The sequence below is a fragment of the Pipra filicauda genome, unplaced genomic scaffold, assembly GCF_003945595.2.
Source record: "Pipra filicauda isolate LSUMZ 115617 unplaced genomic scaffold, ASM394559v2 scaffold166_size2123106_pilon, whole genome shotgun sequence".
NCBI lineage: Eukaryota > Metazoa > Chordata > Aves > Passeriformes > Pipridae > Pipra > Pipra filicauda.
This window is the reverse complement of record NW_024104173.1, coordinates 270963-288176: the sequence shown is the minus strand read 5'-3', so window position 1 is coordinate 288176 and position 17214 is coordinate 270963. Positions and strand designations below refer to the sequence as shown.

Sequence of the window (17214 nt, the reverse complement as noted above, 5' to 3'; positions counted from 1 at the left end):
TGTAAACTAAATAAAAGCTTATTGTAAACAAATAAGCTATGAGGAAAAGGTAACTAAGCATACATAGCTCATCTGAAAAATTGGTTTTTACTCAGTTACTGATAGTGTAACTAATGATGTATTAGCATAACCTAGTCCTTGTTTTGGGCCAATGGATAGGTTGTTGCTTAAAAATAATGGTCTGTTAAAAACACTTATATGTTTAAACATATATAGAGATAAAAAGGACCAATAACTTCCTGTTATTGCCATCTGCAATACTGTACTTATAAAATTATTCAACAGCGGTTTACCTTTTGGGTCAAGTGCACTCTAGAACGTATGCAAAGTTGTAGTCTTTACAAAGTCTCACCAGTAACTGCACTTTATGTTAAGATCCAAGCATGTGCCATATCCATGAATTGCCTGATATACATGGGAAGAGAGAGCTAGAGTGCATTTTTGTAGATCTGGGTGTCAGGGCGATTTGAAGACCAAGATGCCTGATAACTATACCTGGGCTTTCTAGAGATCACCACACACAAGAGTCCTCAAATTACAAATGTTTCTATTTGTTGCTCCACTTTCTAAAAGAACTGATGCACTATCTAAACATGAGTAACGTATTTTCTCAGTCAATTACTACTGTTTTTGTTGTTGTTGCATACAGTAAATTATTTCTTCATCAATATGGTTTTCCATCATCCAGCCAATTTCAGCTTATTCAAGATACATTCATAAATATAAATATAAAGAGAATGTTATTCACCAGGATTTCTACAGAAGCAGAAAAAGTATAATAACGTTAACTTCTAGCTCAAATATACAAACCATAAGATAAGTTTAATTTCTCAGAAGATCCACTTATTTAGTCTCTGAGAATAAAATAAACATCAGTTAGATTTTATTTTTCAAGTGAAATGAAAAGCAACTGTTTGGGGTTTTTTTATTTTTCAGTTACTTTTTAAATTTGCTGTTGTATACTTCTTTAAGCACAGATTGAAGTCTCCGCTTTATGGCTGGTCATTAACCAGACTTCTTTCAGATCATAACATACAGCTGACAAAACTACAGGCATCTGAACAGATATATTTCCTAAGTCATTTGAAACATGAATTACTTAGGCTAGTCCTATGCCTTTGGGATTTGGTTTAGCTGACCTCTAGGCATTTCAATGATTGCATGGGATGCTTCACCATAACAGGCCTTTCAAGATGAAAGAGCAACTGTTCAGTTTGTCATTTTAATCCCACACTGTGAATTAACAGATTACTTCAGTAAAAGTTATTTTATATCAACCTGTCTCAATAACATGGACCAATGAGTAATTTTGAGGACTAGTAAAATATTATGCAATCATTCATATGAATCTTTAGAGAATATATATTATAGGTCTTTAACCCTTGTATTCCTCAATGCTAAAACATGAGTTATGTCTCATGAACCTTGCAAAGAGAGAGCACAAGCTTAGTTTTTTTTCTTCTTAATGAGTGTTTAATCAAAGGACACTTACTTATTTGTGGAAAGGCATGGGTAGGATTTCTAGTTTGTTTCAGATCTGAAATATTTTATCAATGTTAGAAAAGTTGATAATCCAATAATCTTGAAATGTGCAACAAATTATTTACATATCTTATTACAGTTAAAACATTGTTAAGGCATAAAAGGAATACACTTGTGCAGAACTAAGAATTTTTGCTAATTAAAATTTTAGTAGTATAATCAAAGTATAAAATTAATATTTTTATTCTAGTTACAGTGTTACTAACACTAATATAAACTGCATTAGTGTTACAGAAAAGCCCCACACATTATACAGTCTAAATTTTTACAAATGCATTTCCTGATATCTGTGATGACAATGGGAAACAGTTGGGTCTTTGTGCTTGCAAAATGCTGTAAAATGCTACTGGAGTCTGGGTCATTTGGGCATATCCCGAGACTGCAGGCAGCTTCAAAAAAAAATGCTTTTGTTTACTGATTTCCTGCTAAAGTTTGGCTATTTTCACCCATAACATCAGCTTAAAATTATATGATATATGGTCTCCAGCCAATCAATACTAAGAATTAATACTTTTTACTTATTAATTGCATACGTTTATGTGATCCATAGTTTTCTAGTAGTTTTAGCTGTTACAGCAAATGTCTAATGGTCAGGTGACTCTTATCCAGGTGACTAGTTTAAACTTAATTACATGAATACATAGGTCAAATAAGCATGATCCGTATGTCCTTTTACAGCTTATTGAACATGTGTCATGTAGTTAAATTCACTGCATACAGTGTCTGGTATTCAATACCAAGAAAGAAAACACATTAGGAGGGAGAGAAATGGCCAGGAGAACTTATTTCCTAAAGAAAGGAGATACCATTCTTCAAACATTCTGCATTCTACCTATGTACAGGCAGGATGGGGTTTGTATTTTACTCAATACCTCTTTTGCATAAAATGAAAGCCAAGTCATACAGTAGGAGTTGCAGAATCATCTGAATGTAAGCTTACATCAAAATATCATCTTCTTAAACTGGAGAAATCCTCGATTTTTTTTTCCCCATCATTAGTCACATTCAAGAGAGGAAAGGAAGTATTTCTCCTTCCCGTGGCCTATAATCTTAGAATGCTGCATTGTTAGGTGGAAATTGCGGGTATGAGAAGAACAAAGAAAGCTGATGGCTCACTTTTGTCTTTGCTTTGGGATGCCTAAAATATAGAATACTGTTTAAAAAGAAGAATAAATTTTGTGTAAATCTTAATATATTTCTTAGAGGTAATCTGATAATTAATTTATCTAGCCGATAGAAGAACACAAAAAGTATAGTCATAATTTTGTTCAGAGATGTTGTGTGTTGTGGCACATTACTGAACTAAAGTAATGTGTGAACGTGTTTATATAGTCAATCTGTTTAAAGATTCTAATGACACTTTATATATTGCAAGTCTGAGTTACTTTTTTTGCACTATGTTGAGGATTCCCTTCCTTTAAAACATGTCCTTTCACTGTATCCATGTCTCTTTTGCACTTTTTCACATCCAAGCTAGTCATTTGTGTCTTCTTGTGAATTGCTATTGAGATATGATCCAAAGGCAACTAACAGGTCTACAAGAAAATCAGACATTTTGTCAAATAAACTAAAATTTCACAACCACAAAGTTATTCTGCAGAAAGAGCTATATACTTCTCACATAAAGTTTAATACGTTTTTTCTCAGCTAAAGTCAAAGAATATCAGATTAGATATTTATATTTTTCTGCATTTACCTAAGAAGAGACAAAAAATATTAACACTAGTTATGCAGATAGTCAATTTTCACTGTCTTAACAATATTTTAACAAAATTTCATTACAACCTTTGGTTGCAGAAATTTATCATCTCATCTGATCTATGTTACTACTAATGCATATGGTCTGCAGAAGGAACATTCAGTTGAACAAAGTGTTCATACAAATCTGTAGCAAAATATTTACTTCAGTTTGCAGCAGACTTCACAAAGTACATCATCACTGTTTCTGGGAAAAGTTTGGAAAACATTCAGTAAAAGAAGGATCTTTAAGGTAGATACTGCTTTTCTCTCTCTTTTGTGTTTTTTTTTTGTTGTTGTTTCTCCCCTCTCCCCACACCCATTCCCCTCCCCCCCCCAGCCCTAGTTTAGCTGCTCAGCTGTGGGAGCTTTAACTGGTGCTCTTTTATCATGTAAAATGGACAGATGGATGAGACCTTTTCAAATAGAGATAAGAGCAAGGAAGTTAGCAAGAGAATTGTAATGAAGGGGTATTTCCTTCTGTAGATGAATAGACTCAAAATTACACAGAAACAACACCGATGAATTTATGATATTCAGCTTTCCTGTCAAATCCATATCTGTTGTTCTTATACTGCTACTGGTAATTGAACATAATGATTTATCTTGTATTTCATTATCCAAATAAAGTAAAATTTTTTTTTCATTATACAAATAGTGGCCTAAGGGTATTGGCATATGTGAAATCAAAGTTTTTATTGTGTTGACACATGCTTTTTCATGAACACAATGCATATGATGAAATGATTACTTAGCTATTTTTCATTTCTTTGTAAAATAGGAAATTACGTGCAGTGAGGTAGAACATTGAAACAGGCAGAATCAAGATCTCTACAGATAGACTGCTCAAGTATGGTGGAAATCATCTTTCTGGCGGTCACAATGTCTATGTATTTTAAAAATATTTTTAGTTAGACATTCACCCTCTTTGACTTCCAGGAAATAACATAGAAGATATTATTGAGCTTATTCACATGGCAACCTCGTCTAAAAAAGCAGACGTCTCACTGATTAGTCCTACTTCCTTCACAGCATTTTGAATAGCAGAGGAAGACTGTTGAGTTCTCCCTTCCATTATAAAAAAAAAATAAATCTGCATTTCTTTATGTCTATTACAGTTTAGATTTTACACTAATCTAGCCAATTACTTACTAAAAGTGAATACAAAAACATCTTTTTTCATTAGGCTTGTGTTATATAAGTTAGTGCAAGAGAAATGTAAATAGTCTTTTTTTCCCCCACAATATCTTTTGTTGCACTTAGAAATTGAGCTGCAAAAAAAGTTCAACTATGGTTCCTAGGTAATGTTTTTAGTCTCTTAATTTATTTGGAAGTTGATTGTATATATATATAATCAAGCAAAACCTCAAATCTTCTCATGTAATCATTAAAGCCTTGTTTCAGAACTAGTATAAACTATGGAAGTAGTTCAAAATTTCTAGAGAATCTGTCCAATAAGTAGTTCAAATAGTACCTGAATAACTTACTCCTCCGAAGTTTATTTTGAGGTAAGGGAATTTTACATTTTTTTATTTATTTACTTTGGTTATACGTGTGCCCATTTTTCCTCATTCTTGATAACCTAAATTTCTCTTTGTAGTTAAGAAAAAGGAACAACAATTAAATTGATTCAAGAGTCACAGACACACCTGCACTTTGGTAATTATGTACCTCTATGAGCTATAGTACACCCCAAAAATAGTACACCAGAGGTGGGATTCACCTCACTGAACTCTACTATCCTACAGTAAAGAATCCCCATCTGATTTGGCAGTTTAGCCTTCCATTTAATTTGGCCTATTTTAGCTATCTATTTTAAGATGAGATGAACTGAGCCAGTTACCTTGAAGAATGTATTAGAGGTACACAGGGAAGAAGACATTCAGCTGAGGCAATACAACCAAAAATTAGGTAGAGCAAAGTTAGGAGCAAATGCATGAATTACCTTCACAGAGCTAGGATGTTTGTCACATAGGGGTGCCTTAGGAAATACCTCATTTAGTTTTTCATAAAAACATGGATTAAACATGCCTCTCCCTGCTCCCTTAAAATTTGCATTGTAATACATACTTATTCAGGTTATGTAAATTTGATTAGGACAGCTGAGTTTTCAGTCTGTATTTTCCACGTTCTTTTTTCAGATTTTTTTTTTAAATACATTTTCTGGGGACAAGTTGCAATCAATGTTTGTTTGTCCAGGGTAACTTGAGAATATAGGAGTTGTTCTGGTATCCCAGAGAGGACTCTTCAAGGAGCTCTTTTGCCCTGAACTTTTCATCTCAGGAAGATGTTAAATATCTCTACTTATGTGCACTCAACCCTTCCTCTAGCTCCAACTTTTTAGTTTCTCTTTGATTCGTTGCAAAAAAGCAAAAAATGTTTAATATCATGTGCATATTGCTTGAAGATGTAACATAATCCTCTGTACTCAGCCCTATGTGTCACAGTTGACACCTAACACAACAGAAGAATGTATATGCTTATTATATGTTTATGAGAGATCTATCCATGATGATGGACTAGTTGAATAACAAATATATATCATCACTTCTGTCTGTCTCCTCTCCTTTTGTTAACTGTAGATGTATTTTGTACCATTTATGTTAACATCCTACTCAAGAAAACATGAATTTAGAAAAGTATTGATGATTGAATATTATTATTGACGTTCAGGTAGCACTAATCTTTGGAAAAATCTCATTTGAGATGTGGGAGGATTAGTTTCACCTGACTTTAGCTGCTGAAAGGTGGATGACTTCTATATAAGTCATTTAGAGTGGGTTGCATAACCTTCCAAAGGTGCTTATCTTTCTCTACCAACTATACAGAAGTCTACAGTGACTTGCATAATCCAGACTCCTACCTTTTAGGTCATTAAAATTTACTTCAAATGAGTTTCACTAAAATTCTGCTCTTAATAGAGCAGAAATTATTCCTGCTTATGTTTTTTCAAGTGTTAAACATGATTTTAATGCAACTACTAAATTAATTAAATTACATAATATTTAATTGTTATATTTATTGTTATTATAAAATGTAAAGATATTTTTGAAAGAGTTTCAGTAGTGCAGAAAATGTATATTTAAATAACACTGTGTTGTATGATAGGTAAATCTGATGCAAATAAAAAAGTATCATTATTGACTGTGTATTGTTATTTATTGGCTAATGTTCAGGGATTTCACAGATGATAGAAAAAAAACAAGAAATTTTAACTGTTTGCAAAGAGTTAACCTTGGCTAACAGCCAAATTCCCACCCAGTTACTTCTTCCTCTCAGCATGTCAGTGGGAGAATATAGGATAGGAAAGGTAATGTGTTGACATAAAGACAGGGAAATTGCTTAACAATTGCCTTCACTGGCAAAACAGAATCAAAATGGGGAAAATAAATGTAATTTATTGCCAATTGCAGCATCTTTGTGTAAGGACAAACAAAGGGAAATGTAACAATAACACATTTCCTCTCTTCCCTTTCCAAGCTCAACTTTCCTCCTCTCCCAACACCTTTCCCAACAGAGGCCATACCTGCAGTCTCCTGCTGACACCGCCTTGACATCTGCATCCAATATGCTGATTTTTCACTCCTGGTTTTATTTGTTTTCCTGCTTTTATTCTTAGTCTAAGAATAGATAAAGAAGGTCTTCTGACAAATATGTCCCAATACTTCTATTTAAACATGTAAACAAATGTAAATAAAATCTGAAAATAAGAGCAGTAAAAAATCACTTCCTTTCTCCTATTTTTCAGTTTTGGTTCAGCACTGTGAATTTTATGTAGGTTAATTCTAGTTCCTAATACTGTCCCTCATGTGCATGTGCAGCTTTAGGAGATTCTTGAGTGCTTACAAGGAAAGATATACCCTCCTAAGAATAACTAAAAAAGTAATAGAGATATGCCTGCATTTGTATTCAAGCTTGAGTGGTGTATGGCAGGTTCACTAACAACAGACAGCTTTCTGGATACTATTCCCAAATGAAATGAGAGTGTATTTTTACATTCCATGCATGGAAAGCAGCATCGGACTGAAACTATTCTCTTATTCTCTTACTTTGCTCACCTTAATACTTGTGAGCTGCTGACTTTACTTTCCATTAGCCTTATGCCTTTTATTTATTTATTGGTCAGATGTTATTTGTCATCAGAAATCTTTATTATTTCTAAGATGCTGATGCAGTAAAGTGAAGTTGAAATAAAGGATCCAAGTTTGTATTCCAAAGTTTAGGCTGATCTAGTAATATAACTTTTACTTCTAGAGCTTAAGCTTTTACTGTGTTTTTCATAGGCGTGTTGAGGCTACTTATTTCTGTCAAAAAGTGAGGTCTGTCGCTCAAAAGTCATATTGAATTTCCCAGCATGGATTTAAAGGAACAGATGGATAACCACAGTCAATGTTGTCTTAATTTTGGAAATGACAAATTTCAGGTATAGTTATCAATAGTATTTTCAAATTTAAAACCTCCAGTACATATATTTTTTCATTATTTATTTCCAGAAATATTTTAGTGATTTGAGTTATTTAATTGTGAATTCACAGAGTCTGAAGTAGTAGTTGGAGGTGCAAAGCATGATGGACCTTCATAGGTGATTGAAATACACACCGAAAAAACCTCTCAGTTTAACACAACAGTTCATATAGAATTTATTATTGTTCTCAATACAACAGTCTGTGAGAATTATATATTCTTACATTTCTGGCTCATAAACTTTGAAATTTGTCATGTTCTTGTGTAGATTAATGTTAGTGTGTTATTTCTCAGACTGCAAACTGTTGATGTTATAAGCATTTTCTGCAGGCTGGAACACAATGTAAACACAGTAAAGTCTTTTAAGTTCTCAGCAGTGCCATTTAAAAGCATGAAATCTGAATTCCAAGTTTACATTACTTCAGTAACTACATCATGTTTAGGTCTGAAAGCTATTTCAGTAATGACTTCTTAATGTGATTTCTTTTCACGAAAGGTGTAATATGCCTGATTCTAATGTCACTTGTACCATATTTGCATTTTTTAAGAGAGTTTTTCTTTTATCACTCTTTTACATGTGTAAGCTTTATAATACTGTAATGTCACAATTGACAGAATTAGTTATTTATGGAAAATAAAGGGTGTGTTTCTGCTTATAATTACACCATAACATATGAATGCACAGTTATTGAAATGGTTAATGCTTTATCACAATAATACTGAAACCAAACCAAACATGCAAGGAAATGCAGCTACATTTGAAAGGAAATTGCAAAGAGGCTACAGAGCAGATATATATTATACAGACAGCCATTTACAGAAATATACTGTTTAAATATGCTATTCAGTTGTGAAAAAAATTGATTTAGCTGTTGAACTGATGGGATGTAGGCTTTTAGATTATAACTAAATTTCAATACATTGTTTCTAAACTAAAATTAGTGATATAAAATAAATAAAGACCTTTGATATCTTTATAAACGAACTTTTTTTTTTATTCCAATACTAAAAGAAAAGTATTTTGTACATGAAACATTTCTGGAATATTGGATCAGCTCAGTATTTAAGGTAATCCTCATCGTTATGGCAGGGCCATGTGGCAAACATGTGCCTTTGGTTTTACCTGCTCTGGACCCTCTGGCCATCCCCTCCAGGCCCCCTCTGACCCAGCAGCCACTGTGGGGCTTCCAGGCCGGGCTGAGGGGCCAGGTTCTCCCTGTCCCTGCCAGTGGGAGCTGGGTGTGGGGCTACAGGAGCTGTGGCTGTTCCAGTTTTCCCGGGCTGGTTGGGACTGACAGCTACTGCGGGGCTTGCCTAGGTGAGCTCCCGGGGCTGCCCTGAGGGACATGAGGCCACCCCCCCTCCGTGAGGTTCCACACATCCCTTCCCCCTCCATACCCATGGAGTGGAGTGGACTGATTAGAAGATGGAGTCTGATTGCGAGCTGAAGTCTGTTTGCCATTGTCTCCAACGTGGAGTTCAAAAGCCTGGATGGCACAGCCGGGCTGCTGCAGGAGCCGAGCTCCTTGCCAAAGCTGCCGGAGGCACCCAGCAAGCCAGCAGAGGCAGGCAGACCAGCAAAGAAGAGAAACAGTTCTTCCAACCCAAAAGCACAGCAAGGACTCGCTCTCCCAAATCAGGGGTGCCAGGCAGATCTTTCTTGGAGACTGGGGAAGCAGCCTGGGGACACTCAGGGCCCATCTTGGTGCCAGGAGACCTCAGCTGGGATCCTGGTGACCTGGCCATGGAGCATCTGGGGGTACCACAGCGAGGGGATTTAGGGCCGTGCCCAGGGACTGTTGGGGGCTGTTGGAGCTTTGCTGAGGGAGCTGCTGCCTCTCTGTTCCCCTGCCGGTTGGGCTTCTGTGGGAACAAGTTAAGCCAGCAGCAGCTGCATTCAGTTAGTTAGGATCAACCAGGAGTGTTTTGGCCTTGACTGGTTGTGGGAAGTAGCAGAGACTGTGGAAAGCTGCCTTAGGGAACTAGGGGGCAGAAGCATGATAGAAATAGTAACATTAACATGGTATAAAAGGTAGCAACTGTAACAAAGAAAGGTCTCAGTATCCCCGATGAGCTGAGTCCATGCTTTAATACATCACAAGTGGCGCCCGAACAGGGACCTTAATAAAATGCCAGAGGGAGGACGTCTTACCTGTGGCATAGCTTGTCTGGACGATGGGCTGAAAGGAAACCCAGGTGCACTGCAATTACCTTACTGCTGGACAGCAGGTAAGCAGCCGAGGACGTGATGGGGAACTCTATACCCAGAGAGCATAAGAATGTAATCAAAGTATTTAACATAATTTGTGTAAGCAACAGCAAGAGCTATCAGATATGGACTTAAAGAGGCTGTTAGCATGGGCTTGTGACAATGATCCTCACATAATTACATACACTGTTTGTGATGTGGAACGATGGGACAAAATCAGAGCCCGTCTGCAGGACAAAGCTATTAAAGACGACAAAGAGGCCACAGAATTTCTAAGCCTTTGGTGGACCCTCTATGAGGCCCTGAAAGTCTCTGTTGGGTCCAAGAAATCCCACCCACTGCCAACAGAGACAGTGCTTCTTTGGGAAGCACTTTCCTTGGGAAGCAAGCCCCTTGCCTCCCCAGGGATGACCCAAGTCTTGGGTTTTCTTGGGGAACCCCAGCACACCCAGCACTGAAGATCAGCAAGATCTTCAAGTGCACAATGCTGTGCAAGTGGCCCTTCAGGACAGGCCCCTTTGCATCCTGAAGTGCCCGTGTCCCTGGGGGTGTACCCACGGCTCAGGGGGCAAAAGAGAGGCAGGAACGGGCCCATGAGCTGCTGAGGGTTTGTGCCCTTTCAGTTGCACCAAGACACAGATAAGGGGGAGAAAGCCAGGGTTTATTAACATCAGGGGTAGGGGAGGAATGAAGTGGGGTGAGGAGAAGGGAATAGATAGAAGGGAGCCGTCTCTGGGGCTGCAAAGGCCAGGAGCTGCCTGGCCTTGCGGGCTGGCTCAGTTGGGCCCAACATCAGCTGGAGCTGCAGCTGCGCTAAGTGGTCCCTGGGCTGTGGTGGGGGGCTGTTGCATGGACATTGGTCGTCTCAGCGGAGCAGGTGGAGTTCTCATGGCACGGCTGTAAGTGGCCATGAGTGCAGCTCTCATATTGGAGACGGAGGGGCAGTCATCGTCGCTCATGTCTGTAAGGGCTGGAAGAGAAAGGAAGGGAGCCGGGGTCAGAGCACAGCTGTGCGAGGACCTGAGGAGCCCCTCCTGCCAGGGCCATGCCAGGCAGCTCTTGGCACGGCCAGGAGGGAGCAGGGGCCAAGGGGATGAGTGGGAAAGTGCTGGGCACCAATGGGCACCGTGCCCCTACCATGTGTGTGTGCTCTGGCCACGATGTGCAGGGAGCAGAGCCCTGTGCAGGCAGGGCAGGGATTGCAGCTCCCTGCCCAGCGTCTGTGCTGGTCCCTGGCAGCCCCCAGGGAGGCCCCGCTGCCCTCACTCACCTTTGAGGATGGGCCACAGGTCTTGCTGCCACTCCCTCATGTGCCAGCCGGCCACCCCTGGGAACACAGAGGCTGTCAGGGCCCCAGGGGCTCCGCATTGGGAGGCCCCAGGGCTGGGCTGGCAGAGGGCGGCAGCAACCGCCAGGGCAGTCGGGGCTCCCCAGCACATCCCTGGGCCGCATCCTGCAGCCGCTGCAGCAGCTGGGGCTGGGGCCGAGCTGCAGCGGGGCGGGGAGGGACCACGGCCTTGGGGCTCACCCATGAACCTGACGGCTGCCTCTCGCAGGGGCTCCTGTGGGCTCTGCAGGTAGGGCAGGGCCTGGTGCAGGTGCTCGCCCCTTCGGCTCATGTCCTTTCCCATCTGCAGAGAGTAGGGGAGTATCTGTGGGGGCAGCAGTGGGCAGGGGCCCAGGGCCAGCCCCGCACACTGGGCATTGGGGGCTTCTCCAGCCTGGGGCTGGGCCTTCGTGCTTGTCCTTACCAGGCAATCACAGAACCTGAAGGGCTGCTCCGTTTTCAGCAGCTGCTCCAGGTCCTTCCTCTGGAGGAATCTTGTAGCCCAGAACAGCGCTTCCCGAGCGGCCTGCAGAGCAGCAGAGAGCGGGACATGGCACCACAGCCCAAGGCACAGCCCCTGTGTCCCTGCTCCAAGGCCAGTAGGAGGCTGGAGTCCTTGAGGCCCCAGGGCAGGAGGCAGCCCAGCCCCTGCCACGCGGACACCAGAACCCAGCAGTGCTCACCTGTGCAACGCGCTGGTTCTCGTCATGCCAGCGGAAGAACAGTGGGACCAGGCTCTGGCACACCTGCATCTCCCAGGGCTCTGTTCCCTCTTCCGCCAGCAAGTCCATCACCTCTCGGAAGAGGCGAATGGAGAGCAGCTGCACGTGGCTGTTGTCCTGGGGCCAAAGAAGACACAAAGACCTCAACACTGCCTGCTCCAGGCCCACCAGGCCCAGGCCTGAAACTCCACCAAGTTTACTGACAGCACCCAGTGCCTGTGGCTGGGGGCACAGAGCCTTACGTTGTCAAAGACTGGTCGGAGTGCCTCAGCCAGCCTCGGGGCAGTGGAGCTGAACTCGTTCCTGTTTTCTCCATCCTGGAGCACATTCCGGAACAGGGAGAGGGTCATCGTGACCAGCTCTCCATCTCCATCACACAGCAGCTCCAGGAGGTGCTCAGACAGGCTGCAGATGCCTTTGGCCTGGGTGGAACACAAGGCTGTGCTGGGAGGTCCTGAACAGCTGCCCCACCAACCCCACTCTGGCACTGCAAACCCACGCTGCTGCCCCGGGGCCCAGAGGCCAAAGGCCTGTCCCACAGGGCCTGGGCAGCTGGAGAGGGAGGCAGGAGAGCTGGGAGCAGCTCCCGAAGTCCAGCCAAGGCCAAGCCACTGCCCTCTCCAGCCCCAGGCTGCCCGTGTGGCTTCAGCCCCTGCCCCCTTCTCACCATGGAGGGATCCACGCTCAGCACCAGGAGCCCTCGCAGAGCCAGGCGCCGCCTTTCTGGGCACTGACTCTGCAGGTGCCTTGCCAGGATCTGCAGGACACTGTCGTGACAGGTGCTCACGTCCAGATAGTCGAGGACCTGGAAGGCAGAGAGCAGTGCCGGGGTGGCCGGGCGGCTGGAGCGCGGAGCCGGCCAGGGCTGGGCCCAGGCAGCAGCACAGGGCGCAGGCACCGTCCCAGGCAGCTGCGGTGCCAGAGGGCAGAGAGGGGGAGGCAGCGGGGCCAGGTAGCGCTGGCCATCGGGCTCACCTCGACAAGGAAGGCCAGGGCAGGCAGCTCCCAACGGGGCCCCTCCCTGCTGAGCAGCCCCAGCAGGTGCCTTGCCAGCGGGCCATAGGAGGGGACCAACATGCGGCGCATCTCCCTGTCAGGGCAAAAAGGGAAGCCTCGGCCCTGAGTCGGGTGGGCAAAGCTCTGCCAGCTGGGCCGTCCCTTGGGGCCAAGGCCCTCTGGCCCACGCCCACAGGGGCTGTGTGGGCTGCCCCATGCTAAGGGCAGAGATGCCGGGGGTAGCGGGGACAAGGCTGTCTCACCTGGCCAGCAGCCCCACCGCGTAGTGGTGGGTGTCAGCAGAGAGAAGCGCGTCCCAGCCACGCTTGCGCTCCACTGACACCAGCTCCTGGTCCCACTGTAGCCGCCAGAGCAGGGCCTGGATGGTCTGCACCACAAAGCTGTGTGCAGAGCAAAGGCCACGTCACGCTGGGAGCCCTGACCCCAGCCCCGAGGGCATGGTAGGGAGAGGGGACGGGCATGGAGCACCTGTTGGGGTGGGTGGGAAGGCCGTGTTGCTCCTGGCATCCCCTCCAGAAGGTGCTGACCTCCTCTGGCATCTGCTCTGTGCTCATAGAAACTTGGCAGAGCAGAGCCACCAGGAGACGAAGGGCATGAACCAAGAGTGCATCTTGGCACTGGGGCTCCTGGACCATCAGCCACAGGGCCAGGGTTGCCTGCAAGAAAGCCACGTGGAGACACCATCAGTACCCAGAGGGAGGGAGAGACCAAGGAGAGCCAGGGGGAGCAACCAACCTGCTGCCCCTGAACCTGCCCCTCAGCCCCATTTGCAGCCCAAGGCCTGAGGGAGATGCAGCGGTGGAGGAGGATGGAGAGTCGCTGCAGAAACTCACAGCCAGGGCAAAGACATCCACGTGGTCTCCGTCAGAGGTGGACACGCTGTGCAGTGGCCAGTCCTCCATCACCCTGAGCAGCGTTGGCAGCACCTTGTATGCTGTGGTGGCCGAGGAGGCGATGGTCCTCCACAGGATTGCAGCAGCTCTGTGGAGGCAGAGCTCTGGGTCAGGGGGTCTGGGTCTTGACAGCTCTGAGGGCCCAGGTGACAGAGCCACAGTGCCTTGAGGGGCAGGGAGGGCACATGGCAGTAGGATCGGGGACTGACATGCCAGGGCTGGGAACTGGAGGGGCCAGAGGGTCCTGGAACTGAGGGTCAGTCTGGCAGAGCAGGAGGGACAGGCTGGCCAGGGGGCTGGGTTGTAAAGGCTGGTGAACCCTGAGGCAGCAAAGCAGCTGGGCCCTGTACCTGTCACACGCTGGGGCACAGTGCAGGAGAGTCGTCACCACGTGGCCAGGGTGTGTGTGGGCCAGCCTGCGGATGGCAATGGGCGACCTGACCTCTGCAGACTCCTGGCGCGTGAGCCACTGGTGGATGGGGCTGACACTGGCCGGCACCTGGAGGGGAGTGGGGGACACTTGGAGAGCTGCCAGAGCCAGCAGGTTGCCCAGCTTGCCACGGAAAGGGCTTCCCTTCCCACCACACTCTACTGGCCTCAAAGGCTCAGGCGGCCACAAGACCCCTGTGGGACTCGAGCCCTGACCACAGGCTGCTTACTTCATTTGCACTGGAGACGGTTTTCTGCTCCAAAACATCCAGACTGGGAGCATCAGTCACACTGTGCATGAGCGTGCAGTCAGTGTTTGTGATGCCCTCAGTTGCGGCATCAGCCTTGGCCCCGACATCAGTTGGTGCAGTGTCAGAGCTTGTCTCGGTGTCAGCCAACACGGTGTCACAGGTGGCTGTGCCATCCATCGGTGCCAGGTCAGAGGTTTGTGTGCCCTCGACTGGTGCCATGTCAGAAGTTTCTGTGCCCTCGATCCATGCTGTGTCAGAGGTGGCTCTGCCATTAACCGGTGCTGTCTCAGAGGTGTCTGTGCCATCAAGAGGTGCCGTGTCACAGTTGGCTGCGCAATCGGTTGCTGCCACGTCGGTGGTCTCTGTGCCATCAATCACTGCCACGTCCGAGGTTACTGTGCCCTCAACTGGTGATGTGTCAGAGGTTTCTGTGCCCTCAATCTGTGACGTGTCAGAGGTGTCAGTGCCATCAACCCATGCCACGTCACAGCTGGCTGCACAATCGGTTGCTGCCATGTAGGTGGTTTCTGTGCCATTGGTCACTGCTGTGTCTGAGGTTTCTGTGCCATCTGTGGGTGCCACGTCACCACTGGCTGCACAATCAGTCGGTGCCATGTCCGAGGTTGCTGTGCCATCAGTCAGTGCCATGTCACCACTGGCTACACAGTCCATGGGTGCCATGTCACCGCTGGCTACACAGTCCCTCAGTGCAGTGCTGACATCAGCCTCCGCCTCAAGCTCGGCTGCACTGGTGTCAGGCTGTGCCATGAGCTCGGGCGGTGCGGTCGTGGCTGTTCTGCGCCGAACACCCATGAATTTCAGCAACCTCTGCAATAGAAAAAAGGGCAGGGAAGAGAGGGAAGTGGCATGGAGTGCTCTGACAGCAGTGCCAGGCAGAGCAGGGACAGCAGGCCCAGCCCAGGGGGGGATGGCTGCAGGTACCTGAACTGCCCTGCGCAAGCGGCCACGGGCGCGGTCCTGCTCTTCTGGGCGGTCCCGGCCTGGATCTGGCAAAGAGCGAGCGTAGTCAGAGCTGAGGGGCCGCAGGAGAGGCCAGAGAACACAGTCCTGCCCTGCGCTCCACAGGTGGGATGCCCTGGGATGCCCAGGGGATGGAGCACGGATGCCGGAGGGATCAACCTTGGGCCCTCTTTTCCCCTCCCTTTCCCTGGCCATGTTCAGAGGGGACGGCAAGGGGCCCAGCTGGCTGCAGCCACCATCCCTGTGGCCCAACTCTAGCACTCACTCTGCTGCAGTGGCTGGAAGTGCTGCACCTCCTCCTCTGCTTCCTGTGCTGGGCCAGCTCCAGGGCCTCTCCTGTTCTTCCTCTTCCTCCGGAGCAGCCGGCACAGGCCGAAGCATCCCCCCGCCATGGCACAGTCTGGTCTTGAGGGCACCTGCGGGAGAGAAACCTCGGAAAAACCCCTGGTGGCCAAGTGTCACTCAATGGCCTGTGGGGCTCCTGCCACAGGGACTGGGGATGGCTTGGAAAAGCCCCTGGTGGCAAAGTCTCCAAAAATGACCTCAAGGGCCACTGCCACAGGGACTGCTGATGGCTTGGAGAAGCCCCTGGTGGCAAAGTCTCAAAAAACGGCCTCAAGGGCCGCTGCCACAGGCACTGATGGCTCCTCGGAAAAGCTCCGGGTCACCAAGGCCCGTGGCCTGGCCTCGAGGGCCACTCCCACAGGGAGCGGGGTCACCTCAGAAACGCTCTGGGTCCCCAACTCCTGTGCTGTGGCCTCGAAGGATCTTATTCGAAAGAAAGCTCTCAGAAACGCTCCTGGTCGACGAGAAAGGAGTTGGCTGCGAGGAAGCTCCTCACAGCACCGCTCTGTCCCGTCCTGCCCAGTCGCCCGCTCCGAGCACGGTGGCGTGGCCGCGTTGCCACCAACACCTTTATCACCATGGGTCACAAAGGACACCATCCCATCCCCTGGGCGACGGCCACCGTGTCACAAAGGGCCCTGTGACACACTTCCATGGGCCCTGGGGCCTCCCCCAGCCCGACCAACCTGCCCCAACTTGGAAGGAATCCATTCCTGAAAGCGGCTGCAGCCACTGGGGGTAAGGCTTGGCATCTGTGCCAAGCCGACCTGCTGCCCCTGAACCTGCCCCTCAGCCCCATTTGCAGCCCAAGACCTGAGGGAGATGCAGCGGTGGGGGAGGATGGAGAGTCGCTGCAGAAACCCACAACCAGGGCAAAGACATCCACGTGGTCTCCGTGTATGCTGTGGTGGCTGAGGAGGGCCATGTGGCAAACATGTACCTTTGGTTTTACCTGCTCTGGACCCTCTGACCATCCCCTCCAGGCCCTCTGACCCAGCAGCCACTGTGGGGCTTCCAGGCCGGGCTGAGGGGCTGGGTTCTCCCTCTCCCTGCCAGTGGGAGCTGGGTGTGGGGCTGCAGGGGCTGTGACTGGAAGAGGAAAACAATTTGTTTGAAATACAAAAGTTTAAAGACCTTATTATGTCACCCTTCAAGGTGGGAACATAATTTGCACATGAAAATAGGGACATATCTGGAACTAAGTTAATTTAAGTGTGATAAAATTCTCTCAAGTGAACAAATAGAAAAAAACCAGCAATGAGAAACCTCTACAACCTTTTGCCAGTTGTAGTACAGA

The 17214-nt window shown here is 46.5% G+C and overlaps 1 protein-coding gene across 1 annotated transcript; it reads right to left on the bottom strand.

Moving 5' to 3' along the window:
- Positions 1–10728: 10728 nt before the first annotated feature.
- LOC113995308 (maestro heat-like repeat-containing protein family member 6) lies at positions 10729–16420 on the bottom strand. The gene is made up of 15 exons (XM_027735227.2): positions 15838–16420; positions 15534–15598; positions 14571–15419; positions 14262–14410; positions 13852–13999; positions 13487–13674; positions 13261–13398; positions 12977–13091; positions 12669–12806; positions 12244–12423; positions 11963–12118; positions 11704–11805; positions 11481–11583; positions 11223–11279; positions 10729–10922 (listed from the first exon to the last, which is right to left on the bottom strand). Exons 1-15 carry the CDS (start codon positions 15962–15964, stop codon positions 10729–10731), a joined length of 2709 nt encoding a protein of 902 aa, XP_027591028.2. The 5' UTR covers positions 15965–16420.
- Between the last annotated feature and the right edge of the window lie 794 nt (positions 16421–17214).